At 45.3% G+C, this 22,826-nt stretch overlaps 1 protein-coding gene across 4 annotated transcripts in view; it reads left to right on the forward strand.

Annotated features, from left to right (window-relative positions):
- The window catches only part of actr3b (actin related protein 3B), a 151,502-nt gene that overhangs the window by 117,237 nt on the left and 11,439 nt on the right, over window positions 1-22,826 (forward strand). For 2 of the 4 annotated variants that reach the window (XM_072508189.1, XM_072508186.1), the window contains 4 exons: window positions 4,631-4,723; window positions 11,787-11,912; window positions 16,137-16,220; window positions 17,371-18,306. In XM_072508189.1, coding sequence (XP_072364290.1) covers window positions 4,631-4,723; window positions 11,787-11,912; window positions 16,137-16,220; window positions 17,371-17,466 — 399 coding nt within the window. In that variant the 3' untranslated portion in view covers window positions 17,467-18,306. Of the gene's footprint in view, window positions 1-4,630; window positions 4,724-11,786; window positions 11,913-16,136; window positions 16,221-17,370; window positions 18,307-22,826 lie in introns of those variants that run through there. The other 2 variants (XM_072508187.1, XM_072508188.1) reach the window with 2 other exon arrangements.

A 22,826-nucleotide genomic window follows, 5' to 3' on the forward strand; every position in this document is an offset into this window, starting at 1 on the left:
ATGCAATCCTTCAAACGTGGGATAGGGTAAGAGTCCGTTCTTGTATCTGCATTCACCTTTCTATAGTCCACACACAACCGTTGGGTACCATCTGGTCTAGGTACCATCACTATGGGCGAGCTCCATTGGCTGCAACCCACTTCAATTATGCCATTTTTAAGCATACTCTCAATCTCTTTGTTAACCTGTGCCAATTTTAAAGGATTAAGTCTATATGGATGTTGTTTGATAGGAACAGCGTTTCCCATATCTACATCATGTATAGCCATTTGAGTACTTCCCAATTTATCTCTACAAACTTGCCCATGTGATATCAATAACTCTTTCGGGTCAGTTTGTTTTTCCTCTGGAAGGTAATTTAACAATTCATCCCAATTTTTAAGAACATCCTCATTTTCCAATTTAATTTGAGGTATGTCAAATTCACAGTCATCTGGATTTGGTTCGTCACTTTGAGTTAGAATCATTAAAACCTCCTTTTTCTCTCCTTCCCTTGTAACAACACTAAAACTTTATCCCTACTGGCAAAACTACGAACTTTGGATTTCTTGTCCGCTACCCGTTTCATCACATTTTGTGCAACTTTCAAATGTTGTCTAGCCAATTCACTTGCTCTATTTAATTGTTCCCTAAAATTTGACATAATCCAATAGTGTAATTTCCGATTTCTCACCCACCAATTTTTTCTTAATCAATTTAAGTGGTTCTCTTACCTCGTGACCAAAAATTAGTTCAAAAGGACTAAATTTGGTAGACTCATTAGGTGCATCCCTAATTGCAAACAATCAAATGGAATTCCTTTATCCCAATCCTCTGGATAATCTTGACAGTACGCCCTCAACATTGTCTTTAATATCTGGTACACCTTTCTAACGCTCCCTGTGATTCTGGATGGTACGCAGTTGATTTTAATTGTTTTATTCCTAAGCTATCCATAACTTCTTTGAATAACTTTGAAGTAAAATTTGATCCTTGATCCGATTGAATTTCTGTAGGTAGTCCATATCTAGTAAAGAATTTAAGTAACTCTTCCACAATCCTTTTAGCTGTAATATTACGTACTGGAATGGCCTCTGGAAACCTAGTAGACACATCCATTACAGTCAAAAGATATTGATTCCCACTTTTTGTTTTAGGAAGCGGTCCTGCACAATCGATTAGGACCCTTGCAAAAGGTTCCTCAAATGCTGGAATAGGTATTAAGGGCGCTGGTTTTATCACTGCTTGAGGTTTCCCTATCACTTGACATGTGTGACATGATTGACAAAATTTAACTACATCTTTATATAGTCCAGGCCAATAAAAATGTTTCTGGATTTTAGCTTGAGTTTTCCTTATTCCCAAATGACCTCCCACTGGTACCTCATGTGCAACTCGCAACACCTCCTTTCTATACTCTACCGGCAATACTACTTGATGAACTTCCGCCCACTTTTCATCTGCCTACATATGTACAGGTCTCCATTTTCTCATCAAGACATCATTTTTACAGTAATAACACTCCGGTATACTCTCAGATTCGTCTTCCGTATATGCTTTCTGATATATCCATTTTATTTCTACATCTTTCTGTTGTAACTCCGCCAATTTTCCTGAACTAAAAATATCCACCTCATCCTCCACCTGATCTTGTTCTTTTTCAACCATCTGATCTAAAATCGTTTCTGATAATTGCACTTCAACTTCATCTTCACTCTTTGATTTCTCCTCTTGTCTTAACCTGTGACTTTGCGACCTTGTTACTACACAATCCGGAAATATCCCAGGATATTCGTCCTTCAACACTTCAGTTGACTTATTTTCCACTGGCTTATCAACCACAGTAGGCATCACTCCCACCTGCAATCCAGCTATATCATTACCCAAGATAAACTGTTTTTCTGGACAAGATAGTTTATCTATTACTCCTACTACCACTTCACCACTCTTCACTGGACTTTCCAACCTTACCTTATATAATGGAACGCTACTCCTCTCACCCTGAATTCCACATATTACCACCTTTTCTGGCAACATTCTTCCCAAACTACATAATTCCTCATCTCGTACTATTAAAGATTGACTAGCCCCTGTATCTCTTAAAATTGTGACTTCTTTACTTGCTCCTCCTGATACACATGAGTAAACTTTACCCCCACAAGTAAATTATTTAAAGACATCTGGCACCTTCTTAACAATTACTTATTGAACAGGCTGTACAATTGTTTGCACCTCCTTCGCTTCCCTTGGGCTTTCCTTCACCACTCTAACAAACTCCACTGTCTTATCCTGTTTTACCACATCAGCCTTCCCAGTGCTTTTCTTCAACCACCAACACTGTGACTTTAAATGGCCTAGTTTATTACAGTGAAACCATCTGAAACTTTTCATTTCTTTTCCACCCTCCTGGATTTCTTTTTTAATCTGAGGTACACTCTCTTTATTGTCTCCCATCAGATCACCTTTACCACTTGAGTATTTCTCATGTCCCAGTTTCTATCCCTCACCGGCTGAAACTGATGTCGGAACCACTGATGTCGGAAACCAATCTTTGATTTATGAACTAATTCATAATCATCTGCCATTTCCGCTGCTAATCTCGCAGTTTTAACCCTCTGTTCTTCCACATAAGTTCTCACTACATCAGGAATTGAATTTTTAAACTCCTCCAAAAGTATAATTTCTCTGAGAGCTTCATACGTTTGGTCTATTTTCAAAGCTCTTATCCACCTATTACTTATAAGGCTCTGTTTGAGCCTTTCAAACTCCATGTATGTTTGACCAAATTCTTTCCTTAAATTTCTAAACCTTTGTCTGTAAGCTTCAGGCACTAGCTCATATGCACTTAAGATGGATTTCTTCACCTCCTCATACATTCCAGATACCTCCTCCGGTTGTGATGCAAACACTTCACTAGCTCTACCTACCAGCTTTGTTTGAATCAGTGACACCCACATGTCCTGTGGCCATTTCATTTGTTTAGCTAACTTCTCAAATGAAATGAAAAAGGCCTCCACTTCCTTCTCGTCAAACTTTGGCAATGCTTGGATATATTTAAATAGATTCCCACCAAGCCTTCGACTATGACGCTCTTTCTCACTATCCTCATCACTATCATCCAACTGTACGTTTACGTCTGCCAATTTTAACTGATTGTCATGATTCATGGCCATTTTCTGAAGTTCAAACTCCCTCTCTTTATCTTTTTCCCTGATCTGTATCTCCCTTTCTTTTACTTTTTGTTCTGCTGGGGCTATTCTTTCTTTTCTTCTTCTCTCTCCTTTTCTTTTTCCTCTCTCTCTCTTTCTCTTTCTTTTTCCCCTCTCTCACTCTCGTATTCAAGCTGCTTTAATTCTTTCTCATGTTCCATTTGTTTAATTTGCAACTGAATTTTTGCCATTTCCAATGAGTCAAACTCTATCTCAGGCAACTTTAAATGCTTAACCACCGCCATAATTACCTCATCTTTTCGCATTTTGTCAGGTAATGTTAACTGCAATGTTTTTGCCAAATCTAACAGTCTGCTTTTTGTTTCTGTCCGTAAGGTACTACATGTGACATACTCCACCCCCAAAAACTTCTGAGCCTCTGAAAGAGCCATTGTTCACAACACTCTCCCCACTTAAACTAAAATACCACACCGGAAAAGCAACAATCCTTCACTGTCTTTAAGTTCACAAAAGCCAATCCAACAGATAGACTGTTATCCCCCTCGAGCCCCCAATTGTTATGGGATAGGCGTTTTCAGAACCCCAAAATGTATCGTGGAGTTCAACCAACCTCTCCCTTTAATGCATTTGTTGCTTTTCCTAGCACACGGCTTGTTCCCTAGGTGTGGGATTACAATTGTGGACATGTGGGTGTTTAAACACAAAACAATGTTTATTCCATGAACTCAACTTAACATCTTAAATAAACATTGGATCTCTTAACACCCCTTACTTCAAAATAACGCCGAAAATATTGCAACAGTAAATAATTCCTCAAAATGTTCCTTCAAACTTCCAAGAGACTTAACACCTTTAAACAGATTCACATCAGGTTAAAGGCTTTACTATTATGACTTTAAATCACCCTAATGATCCAGAGATAGTCTTTCATGGCAGAGATCCAGCTCACTGCAAACACAGACACTCCCAAGCTCTTTTCAAACTCCAAAACTAAACTGCAAAATGGCTGATCTGACCTCCGCTCCACCCACTCTCTGACGTCACTGTTTTCTTAAAGGTACATTGCTTAAACATCCATTTCTTAAAGGTACTCTCACATGACACTACACATAGGCTGGAATTTTCCAGTCACAGCGAACCCCTATCATGTGTTCCCCAGCGGCTGGAGGGGGTTCAAACAGTGGGCAACCCCGTTGATAGAGGCAGGACCAGATCTCTTTGTCAGCCAATGGCAGGCTGCCTCCGCCACCGCGAAACATGCTGCGGGGGCCATGTGGGAAAATTGGCTCAATGTTCTAATTGTTGCCTAAATGATAACTTTATGCTTGATAAACCTATATTTATGAAACCTCGTATCCCATATACTTTTCCTTTTTACCAAGCGGGAGGAGCGATGCTGTATTTTTGTGAATGTAGTTGATGTTTCACGCACTGTTCGTTTGAAAAAAAAATTCAACTAAAATTGTGTTTTGCTTTTGCAGTTTGCAAATCCGGACTTTATGCAACCGATTTCAGAGGTGGTTGATGAAGTCATACAAAACTGTCCCATAGATGTTAGACGTCCATTGTATAAGGTAATGCTATTATTGTTTCATTCGAAAGAATGCACTGTTTCTGCAGCCAAGCACTTCATAGTTGAAGTACAAAGCTCAGACAATATGTTATCCGACAATGTGTTCAAACCCTAATCTTTGAAAACTGTCAAACAAAATAGAAGCCTGTTCTAATGGAAAATGTCATTTGAAACTCCTCTTCTTTCACAACGCGAATAGAATACTGAAAATGAACATTACATTCCTATTTTTTGTTTCTGTTGCCAATTTTCATCTCTGTTCATCTCTCCTGCAGGGAAGGCAGCTTTGAGTTACCTTCCAGTATCTCTTCCATTATTCAAGTGTGAACTTTGATGTGTATTAATTTTGTAAATATGTTTTTAGTCCAAACTAAAGTATGTAAAACACAATCTTTCAAATACATAACACATTCCACACAGTTTGACATATTTCTCCCCTTAACCCCCCCTCACACACACACCACCCGCTGGCAGCAAATAAGTAAGTCCTCCATCTGAGGAAGAACCCCTCCCTTGATCCTCTGAGAGCAAACTTAAGTTTTTTCAATTGAGGAACTCTGCCACTTCCCCCAAACATGACGACACCTTCAGTGGCTCCACCGATCTCCACCCTTGTGGAATTCACCGCCAGGCAAACAGAGTGGCCACAACATCGGCTCCTTCCCTTCCCCTCCCCTCCAGTCGCTCCAACACTCCCAAGATCGCTACCAGCGGGCATGGTGACACCTTCACCCCCCCCCCCCCCCCGGATCTCTGACAGTGTTTCAAATACCGGGCCTAAAAAAACAGTAATCTCGGACATGACCAAAACGTATGTCCATGATGGGCCAGCCTGTCTCCATATCTCTTGCACTTATCCTCTATCTCTGGGAAGAATCCGCTCCTACGAACCTGCGATCTGACTCCTATGCACCACTTTAAACTGTACTAGGCTCATCTTAGCACAGGACGATGTCACATTCACCCACTGCATAATTTCACTCCAAGCCCCCCCCCCATCTCAAAACCATTCCCAGCTCTTCCTCTTTATCTCCTCAGTTGGTGCCTTCTCCGTGTCCACCAGCCTGTAAATGTCTGCAATCCTCCCATCTCCCAGCTCGTCCTGTATTAACAACCTGTCCAGCAAAGTATGCTCTGACAGTTTAGGGAATGAGGGTAGCTCCTACCACGCAAAGTCCTTTCGCACCTTGTTGCTAACCTTTGGTTGGTTCAATTGGCTCTGTTTTATAACCTTTGCTCTCGAATCGCCAGGTATCTTTATGATACCGCCACGAGGTTCAAGTTCAAGTAATGATCAATAACTCAATACACCGATTAGTAAGATTCAAATCAAAGCACATTTATTATACACAGTAATCGCTACTTATGCACAAATTCTACTTCTAAGCTACTTCTACAACTAACAGGCCTATACTTAGCTTCGGACTGGCCCACCAGGTCAGGGGAACAAATGGCCTTTCGTTTGGGTTCTGAGTCTGCGGAATTCGAAGTTGGTACGGATTGGTAGCTAGGAGCGCCTATCTCGTAGCGAGCGTTGACTTAAGACTTACTGGATATCGGCGGCAGCTGCACCGGTCACTGTCAAGGGTTGGTTCGTGATGCCGGTCAAGAAGAACGATTTGAACTTGGGGGCTTAACTTTATAGTCCCCTTTCAGGGCAGACCCTGTACCTGGTTCCAAGTGATTGGACTTCGTTCCAATCGCTTGGTTCGATTTCTCCAATACTGGAGCGGTTCCCTGATCGATGGGCGGTCTTGAGGTGTCCGTTAACCTCTTTTGTGTTGGCTCCTGCTGGCGCCGAGGAATCTGGCTTGGCTTTGTTTATCCCAAATGTTTCGATTGTACCTGGGGATCGCTCATTAGTATGTAGATGGCTGCTACATTATTATGCAGATGGCTGCTTGTATCGATGCTGTCTGGGCTTTTGCAGAGTTTAATACACAGTAACTTGCACCTGCTAGTTTCTGCCTGTGTTGGCTGAATTTCCCTGCAGCCTTTGCTGTTCTCCATTTTACGTCGGGAGTTGGCCAACCCAGATGGCTACAACCTGTATGTATCCGAACTCACTCTCACTCGGCAACTGATATCTCTCCTATAACTCTCCCAACCTTGCGAACCTCCCATGAACAGATCCCTTATCCGCTCCATCCCTTCCCTCTGCCAATGCCTATATGTTGCATCCATCTCCGCCGGAGCGAATCTGTGAATCCTACATATTGGGGCCAGTACTGACATACCCTGCATGCCGAAGTTCCACCTCAATTTGTTCCAAACATTTAGGGATCACTGTATGCATACCCAGGTGGAACGGGAGGGGGTCCGTAGCCAGGGTCCTTAGACACACCACCACACACACAGCCTCCTCCACCTGCATCCCTTCCCCACCCACCCCCACCACAGCCGCACCTTCTCCATATTCGCCACCCAGTAGCAGTATAGTAGATTTTGGAATGTCAGTCGTTCCCCCACCCGCCATCTCCTCTATTTAAAAAAAAAAAAAAAAAAAACGCCTTCCGAATCTGCAGCATCTTGCCAGCCCATACAAATGTCAAAATTAGCCTGACCACTTTTCGGAAGAACGCCTTTGGCAGAAATATCATGAGGGACTGGAAAACAAACAAAAAGCTTGGAAAGATGTTCATCTTGACCGTCTTGGCCCTCCCCGCTAGTGATAGCGGGAGGGGGTCCCCCCTCTTCGAATCCCCTTTCACCCCCTCCACCAAGCTGGCCAGATTCCGCTTATGCACCGTGACCCAGTCGTGGGCCACCTGAATACCCAAGTATCTAAACCCGCTGCTGGCAGCCTAAATGGTAGGGCACTCAATTTGCACTCCTCCCGCTGGGCACTGACTGGAAACACTTCGCTTTTTGCCACATTCAATTTGTATCCCGAGAAAGCACCAAACTTCTCCAATATGCCCATCATCCTATCCAACCAGTCCAATGGATTTGAAATTTACAGCAGCAAGTCATCTGAATACAGCAAAACCCTATGCTCCCAACCTCCCCTTACAATGCCCGACCACTCTCTCGATGCCCGGAGCCCAAAATGGCCAAATGTTCGCCAGCCAACACAAACATTAGCAGAGACAATGGGCACCCCTGTCTTGTGCCCCTCTACAACTGGAAATCTGAGCTCATCGAGTTTGTCCTTACACTAGTCATGGGGCAGCATTCAGTAACCGTACACAGGAGTTAAACGTAGGACCAAACCCGAACGTCCCAGGACTTCGAATAAAAACCTCCATTGTACCCTATCAGATGCCTTCTCCGCATCCACAGACACAATAACCTTTGGCACCTTGCCCTCCGCCGGAGTCATAACCACATTGAACAATCGCCGAATATTGCTCGACAGCTGCCGCTCTTTCACAAATCCCATCGGATCCTCCGAGACCATCTCCGGCTCCCACCCCCCTCCAGCCAACACCTTCAGTCTCTGTTTAAAAGGAAGATTGGCCTGTATAACCCACACTTCACTGGGTCCTTATTCTTCTTGGGGATGAAAGAAATTGGACACCTGAGCCAACGTGGCTGGCAGCTCCCCCCGCGCCAATGAATTATTAAACATCCCCAAAAGATGGGGGGTCAACTCCACTGCTAACTTGTTTGTAAAAATCCCCCCTCTCTACCTCTGGGAACACCAACCCATCCAGAAAGTGCCCCATCTCCACCTCCACCCCTCGAGGTTCGGACCTGTAGAGCCCCCTGTAAAAGATCTTGAATGACACATTAATTTTCTACGCCGTTGTCACCAATTCGCCCCCTCCATCCCTCACCCACACTATCTCACGCGAGGCCGCCTGTCGTCTCAACTGATGAACCAAAAGGCGGTTGGCCTTCTCCCCATACTCATACTGGATCCCCTCAATCGCTCAAGTTGGCCCACCGCCTTCACTGTCATCAGCAAATCAAATTCTCCTTGTAACCTCTTCCATTCCAGCAAAAGCTCTCTGGTCACGACCACTGAATACCGCCGGTCCACATCCAAAATTGCCCCCCCTGCACACTGTCTCTCTGCCTTCTCCACCTCCTCTCTAATTACCTTGTACAATATCACCTCTCCCCTTCACCATTGCCTTCAACATCTCCCAAAGTGTGGAGGGCAAGGTTCCCTGTTTTGATAGAACTCCTCATATTCCTTTATCACCAAAGTCATCTTTCCACATAACGTTTTATCCGCCAGCAGCACTGGATCCATTCTCCACAAGGGCCTCTCTGCCTGGCCCATACCAAACTTTCCATCCATATGGTGCAGCGTGTAATCCAAGACCACGATCGCCGCATATTCCGCTCCCACTATTCCTGGGAGTACCGATGTTTCCCACCACTAAAAAATCTATACGGGCATATGGGAGAAATATGGGAACTCCTTCTTACCTGGCCAGCAACTTTGGGCTCAACCGATCCGTTCGAGGGTCTGACACACAGTTGCAATTACCACCCCCCATTATTAATTGTTTGAATCCAGGCCCGGGATGGCCGACATCATTTTCTCAATAAATTCCACATCATTCCAATTGGGCGCATAGACATTACCAGCACAACCAGCGCTCTCTGCAAAACCCTACTCACCAGCACGCACCGACCCCCTGGGTCCTGCACCTCATTAGCCACCACAAACACCGCCCCTTTACTAAATAGGATTGCAGCCCCTCTCGACTTGGAATCAAACCCCAAGTGAAACATCTGTCTCACCCAACCTCCCCTGATCCTTCACCCGCAGGGCGTCTCCTACAGAAAAACTACCTCCGCTTTTAAACTTTTCAGGTGTGCAAACATCTGAGATCGCTTCACTGGACCATTCAACCCCCGCACATTCCAAGTCACTATCTGCTGTAGTTGACGATAACATCCATTTTGTAAGTGTCCACAGTAGTGCCGAGTACTGTAAACTGTTGTTCTAACCATTGCTTTAAGACAATGGGTGGCACAGGGGTTAGCACTGTTGCCTCACTGCGCCAGGGACCAAGGTTCGATTCCAACCTTGGGTGACTGTGCAAAGTTTGCATGTTCTCCCCTTCTAGGTAGGTTTCCTCTGGATGCTCCGGTTTCCTCCCACAGGCCAGAAATGTGCAGATTAGGTAGATTGACCATTTTAAATTGCCCCTTTGGATTGGATTTATTATCACGTATACCAAGGTGCAGTGAAAAGTATTTTCTGCCTGCAGTCCAGACAGATTATTCCATACATGAAAAACATAGGACATACGACAGTGTCCAAAAGGTTAGGTGGGGTTATGGGGGTGGGATAGGTATTCTTTTAGAAGGGCATGCAGACTGGATGGGGCAAATGGTTTCCTTTTGCACTGCAGTGATTCTATGATTCTAATTTATCATGACTTCTTTACTGTTGTGCCCCATATCCCTATTTAGAGAGATAAATGACACACTTGCGCTTTCAGGGAATTATGTCATCCTAGCTGTCTCTGGTCATCCACACCCTTTACAGTCTTTCTGCTGCATGTATACTCACCTTCCTCATTTTTCATCTCAACACCTCTGCCCTCACACCTATCCACGTTAGATTTCACCTCGAGCCCATTTGGTTAAATTTGGGTTTTTGAGCCACTTGAATGCTGTGTACAAAAGGTGGAGTTGAGTAAGTTTTTACAATCTGTCTGTGTCGCTGAAACTACAGCTTATGAAGGTGTAATAGTTTGATTTTGAAATAAGTTCAGAAACTGTTGGAAATAGCAAGTGTGGCAGCATCTGTGGGGAGAGAACAGAGTTTTGAGTTGAATATGACTTCTTCAGAACTCTTTTTTTGAGCCTGGTTGAAGATTTTTGCTCCATAAATAGGGGGCAATACACATCTCTTAAAATCATAGAATCCCTATAGAGCAGAAGGAGGGCATTCGGCCCATCAAGTTGGTACTGGCCCTTTCAAAGAGCATCCTACTTAAGCTAACGCCTCCACTCTATCCCCGTAATCCTACCTAATCTTTTGTACACTACGGGGCAATTTAGCATGGCCAATCCACCTAACCTGCAACTCTTTGGACTGTGGGAGGAAACCGGAGCACCCGGAGGAAACACCCGCAGACACGGAGAGAAAGTGCAAATTCCACACAGTCACCTGAGGCCGGAATCTAACCCGGGTCCCTGGAGCTGTGAGGTAGCAGTGCTAACCACTGTGCCACCGTACTGCCTATATACATGCATTCTGCGCACCACTGGTGGCGTAACCCCTGCTGGGTGGAATTAATTTTCATTTAGTTTGTTTTACAAAAGCGACCTTTCATTTTTTGCAATTGAGCCCATTATTGGCTGTGCCATTTGAGATTAAATTCCTGAGGTAGATCTGCAATCTGCATATCTTTGTAAAGCCACTGGATCAGAGTTTACATTGCAGAACGGGTCGTTGGGCCCAACTGATTTTATGCTGGAGTTTATACTCCACACAAGCATCCTCCACTCTACTTTTAACCCGATCAACATATCCTTCTGCGCCTTTCTCCCTCAATGCACTGGTCTAGCTTCTCTATAAATACATCTGTACTCTTCCTCTCAATTGCACCTTGTGGTATTTGAGTTCCGTGGTCTCTGGGTAAAGATGTTTCTCCGTAATATTATTTGTGGTTATTTAGTTGATCATTGGTTTTGAACTCTCCCACAAAGGGAAACATTTCCCTTGTCTGACCAATCAATCACTTTCAGAATTTAAAATTATCAGCTCAGCCTTCAGCCTCTTAGAGATTTTAGGAATTATTTGATTGGGCAATCTGGCTCGCGAAGAGCAGCACCCGCAGTGCAGGACACAGCCTGGAAAGTGCTTGCTCTTCAGCAAAGGACTGTTTTCCTGCGCTGCTCTTTCATGTTTGTGCTACAAGAGCTAGGTGGCACTGCTGTACTGTTGGTAAAGTCCTTGGTTGAATACTGCAAGCGTTTTCATCATGTGCAGTTTTGATTTTACTTTTTCTTCCTTTTCACGAATACCGTTCAGACTAAACAAGCGAGTTGGATGCTGTGTTCTCTTTTATATGCATGGATATCTCTGAGACTTGTGATGAGTCATATATAAAAATATATATTAATTTGTTAAAATTAAATCTTCCCTGTAGAACATAGTTCTTTCTGGAGGTTCAACAATGTTTAGGGACTTTGGACGTCGTCTGCAGAGAGATCTAAAAAGAGTAGTGGATGCCAGATTGAAAATTAGTGAACAGCTCAGTGCTGGTCGAATCAAGGTGAGTTGTCATTTAATCCTTTTGTTTTTTATGTCACGAGTTTCATTGAATCGTAGAATCCCGACAGCGCAGAAGGAGGCCATTCGGCCCAGCGGGTCTGCACCGACACTCCAAAAGAGCATCCCACCTAGGTCTCTCTCTCTCTCTCTCTCTCTCTCTCTTTCTCCCCCCCCCCCCCCCACCCCCACCCTGTCCCTGCCCTATCTCTGTAACCCCACCCAACTTTTGAAGACTAAGGGGTAATTTTAGCATGGCCAATCCACCTAACCTGCACATGTCTGGACTGTGGGAGGAAACCGTAGCACCCGGAGGAAAACCTTGCAGACACGGGTCTTTGTGGAGTTTGCACTTTCTCCCCAGGTCGGAATTGAACCCAGGTCCCAGGCACCATGAGGCGGCAGTGCTAACCACTGTGCCATCCACTTTTATTTCAAAAATCTGGTTCTAAATATAATTCTCCCTTCTTAGAAATTAATTTAACACCTCTACTTTTCTTCAACCTGTATTTTCTTTTTATTCATACGGCTGAGGAAGTAGTTCCAGTTTATTGAGGTTTACAATCAATCCATTCAACAGCATCAGCTGACAGTCTCGATGATTATGATGCCACCAGGAATCGATCTCTCGGAGCAGAGGTTCAGAATGTGGGCACTTGGGTGGCCACAGTCACAATTTGAGGTGTTTCTCATGTTCTCAGGCCTGTATAGTGGTTCTTGAGGGTTGTCTAGCTTTTCCATGGGGTGTTGCCACTCCGATAGGTTAACCAGGTTACAACGGGTAATGGTTTACAGTCAAACAGGAGGTGTGCCATCCAGATTTGGGCCTGTCAAGGTTGTAGGGTTTTCCGGGAGCAACTACAGGATTTCAGATGAGTGTGTGGGTTTTGTTTTTGAGGTGCTGTGTCAATGGGAGTGCTTTGATAGCTGTCAGCCAGTGGTGTTCCTTGAGGAAGCTGTTTTCCCTGTGGAGATCAGGAAGTTCAATATTTTCCAGCACTGAAAGCCATACGAGCTGAGTTGAGCTTGCAATCTCATAAATAATTCTCATGACTTCCCATAGGTGGTTATCTGCCACATTGTGTTTTGGCCCCTGAGCCAGGTTGAGTGTGGGTAGACGAGGGTGAGTGAAGCAGTGCATAGTGGTTTGGTTCTGTTGCCCCAGTTGGTACCATGGTGATGACAAGGTCACTCTTGTCTTGACCTTGGCTCAGATGTTTTGGGGCTGTTGTCAATAGGTCAATGTGCAGTCAAGAGTGATGCCCATGGGCAGCATGGTGGCAGTGTTTAGCACTGCTGCCTACCCCTCTGAGGACCCGGGTTCGAATCCCGGCCCTGGGTCACTGTCCGTGTGGAGTTTGCACATTCTCTCCGTGTCTGCGTGGGTTTCATCCCCACAGCCCAAAGATGTGCAGGGTAGGTGGATTGGCCACGCTAAATTGGCCATTAATTGGAAAAAGAATAATTGGGTACTCTAAATTTATATTTAAAAAAAAAAAAGTGATGCCCATGAATTCTGGCGTTGGGTCATGGGTGAGTGTTTTGGCTACAAAATTGACATTAAGTTCTTCTCTGTCCATAAGACGTAGAGCAGAAGTAGGCCATTTAGCCTATCAAGTCTGCTCCACCATTCAAATGAGATCAAGACTGATCTGATATCTTAATCCTCAACTTCACTTTCGCGCCTTATCCCCAAAACCCTTGATTCCCTTACTGATTAAAAATTGGACTGTCTCAGCCTTGAATACACCCAATGACCAAGGCCCTACACAGCCCTCCGGGACAAGGAATTCCACGGATTCACTACCTTCAGAGAAGAAATTTCTCCTCATCTCTGTCTTAAATGGGCAACCCCTTACTCTTTGATACTCTCCCACAAGGGAAAACAACCTCTCAGCATCTCTCCTGCCAAGCCCCCTGAGAATCCTATGCATCTCAATACAGTTGCCTCTCGTGCTTCTAAACTCCAATGAGTAATGGTACAAGCTCCTCGTAAGAAAATTCCCCCATACCCGGGATCAACCTAATAAACCTTCTCTGAACTGCCTCCAATACCAATATGTATCTCCTTAGATAAGGGGACCAAAACTGCTCACAGTATTCCAGGTACGGTCTAACTAATGCCTTGTACAGTTTTAGCAAGACATCCCTATTTTTATATTCCATTCCCTTTGAAATAATGGCCAATGTTCCATTTGCCTTCCATATTACCTGCTGAACTTGCATGCTAGCTTTTTGTGATTTATGCACAAAGACCCCATCCCCCAAATCCCTCTGTGCTGCAGCTTCCTGCAGGTTTTCTCCATTTAAACAATATTCAGCCGCTTTATGTTTCCTACCAAAGTGTATAATTTCACATTTTCCTACATTATATTCCAAACGCCAAGTTTTTGCTCACTCACCTAACCTGTCGATATCCCTCTAGACTGTGTCATCGTGGCCACCTGCAAACTTGGCAATAGTATATTCATTCCCCTCATTCAAGCCATTAATTGTGACCTCAGCACTGATCCCTGTGGCACTCCACACGTTCAGGCTGTCTTTCTGAAAATGCCCTCCTTATCCCTTCTTTCTTAAAAGTATATTGGCCCCCGAGGTGTTCAGATGAAAGATGAAACAACAATGTTGGCAATGGTTAGTCTAAGTCATCCTTTTCTGAAGCGGGTTTCTAGAGGACATTAATCTTCAGTGAATGTTTTCCCAATGCCATGAAGTTCTTTAGCCAGGGAAACAGGCCCACATCCCTGCCCTGTAACCCCACCTAACCTTTAGTCACTAAGGGACAATTTGGCCTGGCCAATCCACCTAACCTGCGCATCGCTGGACTGTGGGAGGGAACCGAAGCACCCGGAGGAAATCCACGCACACACTGGGAGAATGTGAAAATTCCACACACAGTCACCCAAGGCCAGGATCAAACCTGGCCCTGTGAGGCAGCAGTGCTAACCACTGTGCCACCCCATTGATATAAATGTTGAAAAGAGCCGGACTCTAATCTCTGTGGGAGCCTATTTTTGGTTATGGGCAGTTGATTTGATCTCCAAGGCGCACTCACTCCTGTCGGTTGCTGATCATAGAGTTGATTAGTTGTATGGTTTTCACACAGCAGATTATTTGCAGAGTTTAAGCAGCATGCCTCTGTGCCACACTCTGTCGTACAAAGAAAGGTCAAGCACAGGAACAGGCCCTTCGGCCCTCCAAGCCTGCGCCGATCATGCGGCCCGTCTAAACTAAAATCTTCTACACTTCCTGGGTCCGTATCTCTCTATTCCCATCCTATTCATGTATTTGTCAAGATGCCCCTTAAACGTTGTTAAAAACCTGCGTGTTGGGCGGTGGGGGGGGGAGCGTATTGCTGCTTCCAGGGTGCGATTCAGCCTGTGTAGCAGGAGAGGTTCCAGGTCCACCTATGTTAGTGCGAGCAGGATGATGTGGCGGTTTGCTGCATACATCATCCAATAGCTTCCCTGACTTGGCAATGACTACTTCACAGCTTCTAATAAAACCAAAGACACCAGCCAGCAGGGAAGATAAGCAGAGGGTAAAGAAGCCCCGATACAGCCTCTCAAGACTGCCCGAGAGTAGAACTGACTGGAGATCCCGCTGGAGGAAACGGCTGGAAAATCCCACCCTGTGATGAAGATGTGGCCATTTGTATTATGCTGTTTAGTGTTTTTCGGTTTCCTTTCACCTTAAAGGTCCAAACACACACACACACACACACACACACACACACACACACACACAGTCCTACCTAACCACATTCACGCACCGTTTTCCCCAAGTCCCTTTAATTCCCTTTCCCTTCATCAGTTTATGTAATCCAATGTTGACTGAGTCCCTCCCTCCAGGATAAACCCGGGAAAAGAATTCCGCAGCCCACCAATTGCGAGCGAAATGTATCTTTCCTTTTGTTCTAAAATTGAAGTTTTTATTTCTGGCTTCTCATTTCTGACAGTCTGTTTCTTACTTCCCCTATTTTTAAATCCGCCTATCATATCCAGAAATCCGCATTGATATAATGAAGTGGAGTGACAAATTTACTGACTTTGATGAAATCAGCAAGCCGGCTGAAATAAATGTGAACTAGAAAAAATGTTTGAAAGATATGACTGAACATTTTTGTATTCCTGCTGCTGTATAGTAATGACTGTGAAACGTTATAACTGATTCAGAATGCTTTCAAAGACTGATTTAAAAAAAAAAAAAACATTTTTTATTCAATAAGCCAAAGCCAATTGAGGTCCAGGCGGTGACCCACCATATGCAGCGTTATGCAGTTTGGTTCGGTGGCTCTATGCTTGCATCAACAGTAAGTGGACAAAGCTATTTTTTATATAAATGACATAAAAACAATGCACGGAAAGCTCAGAAGGTCTGGCAGCATCTGTGGAGAGAGGAACAGAGTTAACGTTTCGAGTCGAATGTGACTCTTGTTCGGAAAATAGAAGCGTGATGGATTTTGTTCTGTTGAAAACCTGGGAAGGGTCGGATAGAACAAAAGTCAAAGGTCGGGTAGGTTGAGGGCAGGAGGGATTAAGGTGCCTTGGAACAAAAAGCAAAGGGAGTGGTAATGATCATAATAATAAAAAAAAAACATTGGTCCAGTTTAACTGTTAATGGCAGGCTAAAGGACAGCTTTGTATGAAACAGAAACGTGAAAACAAGATGAAGACTGGAACTTGAAATCAAAATGGAGGAGTGAATTCGGGCGCTGAAGTTGTTGAACTCCATATGGAGTCCAGAATGTTGTACGGTGCCTTGCTGGCAAATGAGGTGCTGGTCCTTGAGATTGCATTAGACCTCACTGGAACATTGCCGAGGACAGGAATGTGACCACAAGGGCAAGGTAGTGAATTAAGATGGCAACCAGAAGATCAGGATTGTGCCTGCAAACTGAGCAGTGATGTTCCTCAAAGTGATCATCTTGTCTGCATATAGTCTTCCCAATATAGGGGAGACTGCATTGTGAGTAGTGGAAGCAGTAGACTAACTTGAAAGAAGTACAAGTAAAGCATTGCTTCACCTGGAAGGAGTGTTTGGGGCCTTGAACCATAAGGAGGATGGAGATAAAGGGACAGGCGGAGCCCCTTCCATGATTGCATGGGAAGATGCCATGGGAAGGGGGTATGTTGTTAGGGTGATGGAGCAGTGGACCAGGATAGCTGACAGCGGAGGGAGGAGAGGGAATGATGTGTTTGTTGTCGCATCACTCTGGAGTTGGTGGAAATGGCGGAGGATAATTCTTTGACTGATGGAATGGAAATGAGGACCAGGGGAATCCTACTGTATCCCTGGGAGGGGTGGGAAAGCGGAAGGGTTTTATATGAACTTCATTTTTGTTTAAAATGCTGCTGAGTTGACTGAAGTCTTAACTGTCTCTAAATCGTTGCACAACATAAGTAAAGGGCGGGATAAAAATAAAAATAATTCACAATATCATTAATTTTTCCTTTCGACAGCCTGAGTTTTACCAAGTGTGTCACACAAAAAAAGATTACGAAGAGTTTGGGCCTAGTATTTGTCGGCACAACCCAGTTTTTGGCGTCATGTCATAGTAGCAGCTGAGGGTAACGGCCGCGTAGGAATTGAAGACCCTGCTACAGGAGGGGATGGGTGCAAGAACTGGCAAGTTTGCACCACTGCTGAATTGAAATCTGGACATTGGTACCTGGAATGCTTATCCGACGAGGCTGAACGGTGTCCGGAATCATTTCTACTGAGCTCAACATGTGCCAGCTATTTTGTGTCCTCGCGCAAACGTCCCTTTGTTCACTTTATTTCAGCTTACTGCGCCGAGTGTTTTGGATTTGAGGCATTGTGCACTCTTTCTGAGTAGGTTTTGAAAAGCAATGCTAGCAACATTAAATCCCCCCCCCCCTCCGGTGAAGAAATGAAATTGTTCAGTGAAAGGGATTTGTTCCCCTTTTGTAAATATGGAAAGATATATCGCAGATCATGCAACAGTCTGGTTTGTATTTCACAATTGTTTTGTAGTCTAAGATTGAAACTTTCTCAGTACAATCTGGATGGGTGTGATGTGTGTTACTGTGTACAGTTGAACATCTTGAACTTTGAACGTGGAAATATGGAGCTCTTTAGCTGTTTATTTAAAAGAAAAGGAGGTTTCCCCTTGGGACAATTTTTTTGTCAAAATAAAATAATCCTGAAGTTTATTTATTTTTTGGGTGGGGGGGGGGGGGATTACAGTACTGGTTGTAATATCATGTCTTGGAAACGTTGGTGCTTCTTATAGTTATTTATTACCAGTGTTTCAGGGTTGCTCTTTTGAGCCAGAGTATAGAGAGAAATGTTAAATATTTTGAGATTATAATAGATGGATGAAATGCTATTGTGCTACCATTTTAATAAAGGCACTTCACAATGCATATACACCAGGATTTGGTCATTTTCCCTTCTGTGAGGTTTTGCCGTTGGTGGATATCTACTTCTATATTAATCTGGTGATTTAAAAAAAAAAAAAAAAAATATTTGAATGTAGCAGCTTTAACAGTAGGCCGAAGGATCCCTTTCTGTGCTTTAATACAGTACCGAAGGATTTATTATGGTGCTAAAAGGTTGAATTATTTAATAATTGAAATTTAGAATCAAACGGGAGCAGATCATAAAACATTTCAGTATCTTGTTACTCATTGCTTATATGTCTTGAAGTAATTTACTTCCTAGTATGGTTACAACATCGGAGGAGGTGACGCTGGCTCTCTGCCTTTTTGCTTTCCTGCCTTTTCCCTGTAGCCCTGCAAATGTTTTTTTTATCTTCAGCTGTCTATCTCATTCTCTTTGAAAGCCACAAGTGAATCTGCCTCCCACTTGCTTGGGCAGCACATTCCAGATCCTAACCACTTGTGAAAAGTTTTTCTTCGTGCCACTGTTGGTTCTTTTTGCCAATCACCTTGTATCAGTGTCCCCTGGTAATTGGTCCTTTTTTGAGAATAGGTTCTCTCCATCTACTCTGTCTAAAGTGTAAGATTAGATGGTTACTGACAAGAATACGAATCGTTAAATCCAACTATTATTCAAAACTAACATGTAACCTTGTACTTACTTTATCTAATAAAGTCAATTGGGAAAACTCCGATGTAGGGTACAGTACAGAAAAGATGCCAAGTAGAGTGATTCTGGAAGTTTGTGTCAAGTTTTTAAGGAGCCTTTGGCAGCCAAAGGACCTTGTGGGCTGTCTGTGGGAAAACGTGTTCCTGACTTTGTATCAATGAAGTCAATTCACAATAAAGCTTTGCCCCCAAGTCTCTTCCTGCCTTAAAGGGGTCTAAAGATCCCTAAAACTTTACAAAAGCACTCTTGATTTTGGCTACCTCCACCAAATCTCCTACTTTATTTGTTCATGGAATGTGGATGTCGCTGGCTAGACCAGCATTTACTGCCCATCCCTAATTGCCCCCGAGAAGGTGGTGCTGAGCGCCCTTCTTGAACCACTGCAGACCATGTGGTCCAGGACCACCCTCCAGTACTGTTAGGGAGGGAGTTCCAGGATTTTGATTCAGCGACAGTGAATATATTTCAAGGTCAGGATGGCCTGTGGTTTGGAGGTAGCATAGTGGTTAGCACTGTTGCTTCACAGCGCTGGGGACCTGGGTTCGATTCCCGGCTTGAATCACCTGTCTGCGGAGTCTGCACGTTCTCCCCATGTCTGCATGGGTTTCCTCCAGGTGCTCTGGTTTCCAACAACAAGTCCAGAAAGATGCGCTGTTAGGTGATTTGAACACTGAATTCTCCCTCTGTGTACCCGAACGGGTGCCGGAGTGTGACGACTCGGGGATTTTCGCAGTAACTTCATTGCAGTGTGAATGCAAGCCTTCCGGTGACACTATTAAAGATTATTCAGGATAGATAAGTCTCCTGGGCCAGACGGGATATACCTAGGATTATGACGGGAAGCAAGGGAGGAGATTGCTCATAACGGAGGACCCCCTATCACGATGTATCTCAGCGGGGAACCCGAACAGCGCAAAGATGCTATGGAGGGCCTTGATGACGGTGGTTGCGGTCATGTTGGGGCAGGGGATGGTGAATGAGAACCTGGAGTACTCGTCAATCATGTTCAGGAAGTACGTGTTGCGGTTAGTGGAGGGGAGGGGGCCTTTGAAGTCCATGCTGAGGCGTTCAAAGGGACGGGAAGCCTTTATCAGGTGCGCTTTCTCTGGCCGGTAGAAGTACGGTTTGCACTCCGCGCAGATTTGGCAGTCCCTGGTGGCTGTCCTGACCTCCTTGATGGAGTAGGGCAGGTTGCGGGTCTTGATAAAGTGGAAAAAGCTAGTGACCCCCCCCCCGGGTGGCAGAGGTCCTCGTGGAGGGCTCGGAGGCGGTCCACATGTGCATTGGCACATGTGCCGCGGGACAGGGCATCAGGAGGCTCGTTTAGCTTCCCGGGACGATAAAAGATCTCATAGTTGTAGGTGTAGAGTTCGATCCTCCACCGCAAGATCTTATCGGTTTTTTATCTTGCCCCGCTGTGCATTATCGAACATGAAAGCAACCGACCATTGGTCAGTGAGGAGAATGAATCTCCTGCCGGCCAGGTAATGCCTCCAATGTCACACAGCTTCTACTATGGCCTGGGCCTCCTTTTCGACTGAGGAGTGGCGGATTTCGGAAGCATTGAGGGTAGTGAGAAGACCACTGGTCTGCCCGCTTGGTTGAGGGTGACCGCGTTGCCCTCGACCTGGAAGGGGAGGGACCCATCGATGGCGTGCATCGTGGCCTTTGCAATGTCTGCTTTGATGCGGCTGAAGACCTGGCGGGCCTCTATCGACGGGAAAAGCTGTGGATTGGATCAGGGGATGGGCCTTGCCGCATTGTTGGGGACCCACTGGGCATAGTAAGATAAAAACCCTAGACAGCACTTCAGGGCCTTGGAGCAGTGAGGGAGGGGGAACTCCATAAGGGGGCACATGCGTTCAGGGTTGGGGCCTATAACTCCATTTCGCACTATGTAGCCGAGGATGGCTAGGCGGTCGGTGCTAAACATGCATTTATCCTTGTTATACGCAAGGTTAAAGATTTTTGCGGTCTGGAGGAATTTTTGGAGGTTGATGTCGTGGTCCTGCTGGTCGTGGCCGTAGATGGTGACATTACCGAGATACGGGAATGTTGCCCGTAAACCGTACTGTGTCAACCATTCGGTCCATCTCGCGCTGGAAGACCGAGACCCCGTTGGTGTCACCGAAGGGAACCCTTAAGAAGTGATAGAGTCGCCCATCTGCCTCGAAGGCAGTGTATATGCGGTCACTAGTGCGGATGGGGGGCTGGTGGTAGGCGGACTTAAGATCCACCGTGGAGAAGACCTTGTAATGCGCGATCCTGTTTACCAGGTCGGACATGCGGGGGAGAGGGTACGCATCCAGCGTATGACTGTAGTCGATGACCATCCTATGCTTCTCCCTGGTCTTTACCACCACTACTTGAGCTCTCCGGGGACTGTTGCTCGCTTCAATGACTCCTTCCCTCAGTAGCCTTTGGACCACTGACCTAATAAAGATCTGGTCCTGGGCACTGTACCGTCTGCTCCTGGTGGTGATGGGTTTGCAATCCGGGGTGAGGTTCGCAAACCGGGAAGGCGGATCGACCTTGAGGGTCGCGAGGCCGCAGACAGTGAGGGGGGGTATAGGGCCGCCGAATTTGAAAGTTAGGCTTTGGAGATTACACTGGAAGTCTAAACCTAGGAGTGTGGCCACGCAGAGGTGGGGAAGGACGTAGAGCCGGTAATTTTTAAACTCCCTTCCCTGGACTGAGGTTTGCTACACAAAACCCCTTTATCTATACTGAGTGGGAACCGGAGGCAAGGGAGATTTTTTGATTAACTGGGTGGACGAGGAGAGAACAGCGCCTTACCGTGTCGGGGTGTATGAAGCTCTCCGTGCTCCCAGAGTCGATTAAGCAGGTAGAATTCTTCCAGGGATTTGTCACCTCGTTGCTAGCAGATGTCGGGCGTAGACCTGTTTTACCGGGCGAATATAATGTCCTTTTAGCAGCTCTATTGCATCGAAGTCTTCCGCGTCCGGGCTCACCCTCGAGTGCAGTACTTGCAATTTCTGTTCTCCCGTGGGTGTGTTTCCGGCCGTTCCGAGATATCCTTTAAAACACGCCAGCCAGTGCTTGAAGATTGCCGCTGAGTTTGCCGCGTGGGGGCTGAGTTTCAGGCACTCCGGCTTGATTTGGAGCTCCATCCTTTTAAAACGAGCTTATTAAATTGATGCACGATCAATGACTACTAAAGCGAGGTTGTCGTCCAACTGAAGGCTTTAATAAGCTAGATGTTTCCCCCAGCAGCTCAGGTACAGAATGAAGGCTGCTGGGGCGGCACGGACTCTTATACCCCGCCTTGCAGGGCGGAGCTACCATACAGCTTGACCAATAGGAAACATATAATATCTACCAATGGTGTTCCAGCATACCAGGTACTGTAAACCTCTACACAGACTACCACACAGGGAAATTTGGCTGTCTGGATACAGTCTTGGCTGACCGAAAGAAGACAGCGAGTGGTAGTGGCTGGCAAGTATTCCGCCTGGAGGCCTGGGACCCACTGCTCTTTGTTTTTTCTAAATGACTTGGATGAGGGTTTGTAAGTTTGCCGATGACACGAAGGTTGGTGGAGTTGTAGATAGTGTTGAGGTCTTTTGCAGGTTACAACAGGACATTGGCAGGATGCAGAGCTGGGCTGAGAAGTGGCAGGTGGAGTTCAACCTTGATAAATGTAAAGTGATTCATTTTGGAAGGTCTAATTTGAATGCTGAATACAGGGTAAAAGGCAGGATTCTTGGATGTGTGGAGAAACGTGGATCTTGGAGTCCATGTTCCTAGGTCCCTCAAAGTTGCCACCCAGGTTGATAGGGTTGTTAAGAAGCTGTATGGTGTGTTGGCTTTCATTAACAGGGGG

Source organism: Scyliorhinus torazame, chromosome 6 (assembly GCF_047496885.1).
Source record: "Scyliorhinus torazame isolate Kashiwa2021f chromosome 6, sScyTor2.1, whole genome shotgun sequence".
In the NCBI taxonomy this organism is placed as follows: domain Eukaryota; kingdom Metazoa; phylum Chordata; class Chondrichthyes; order Carcharhiniformes; family Scyliorhinidae; genus Scyliorhinus; species Scyliorhinus torazame.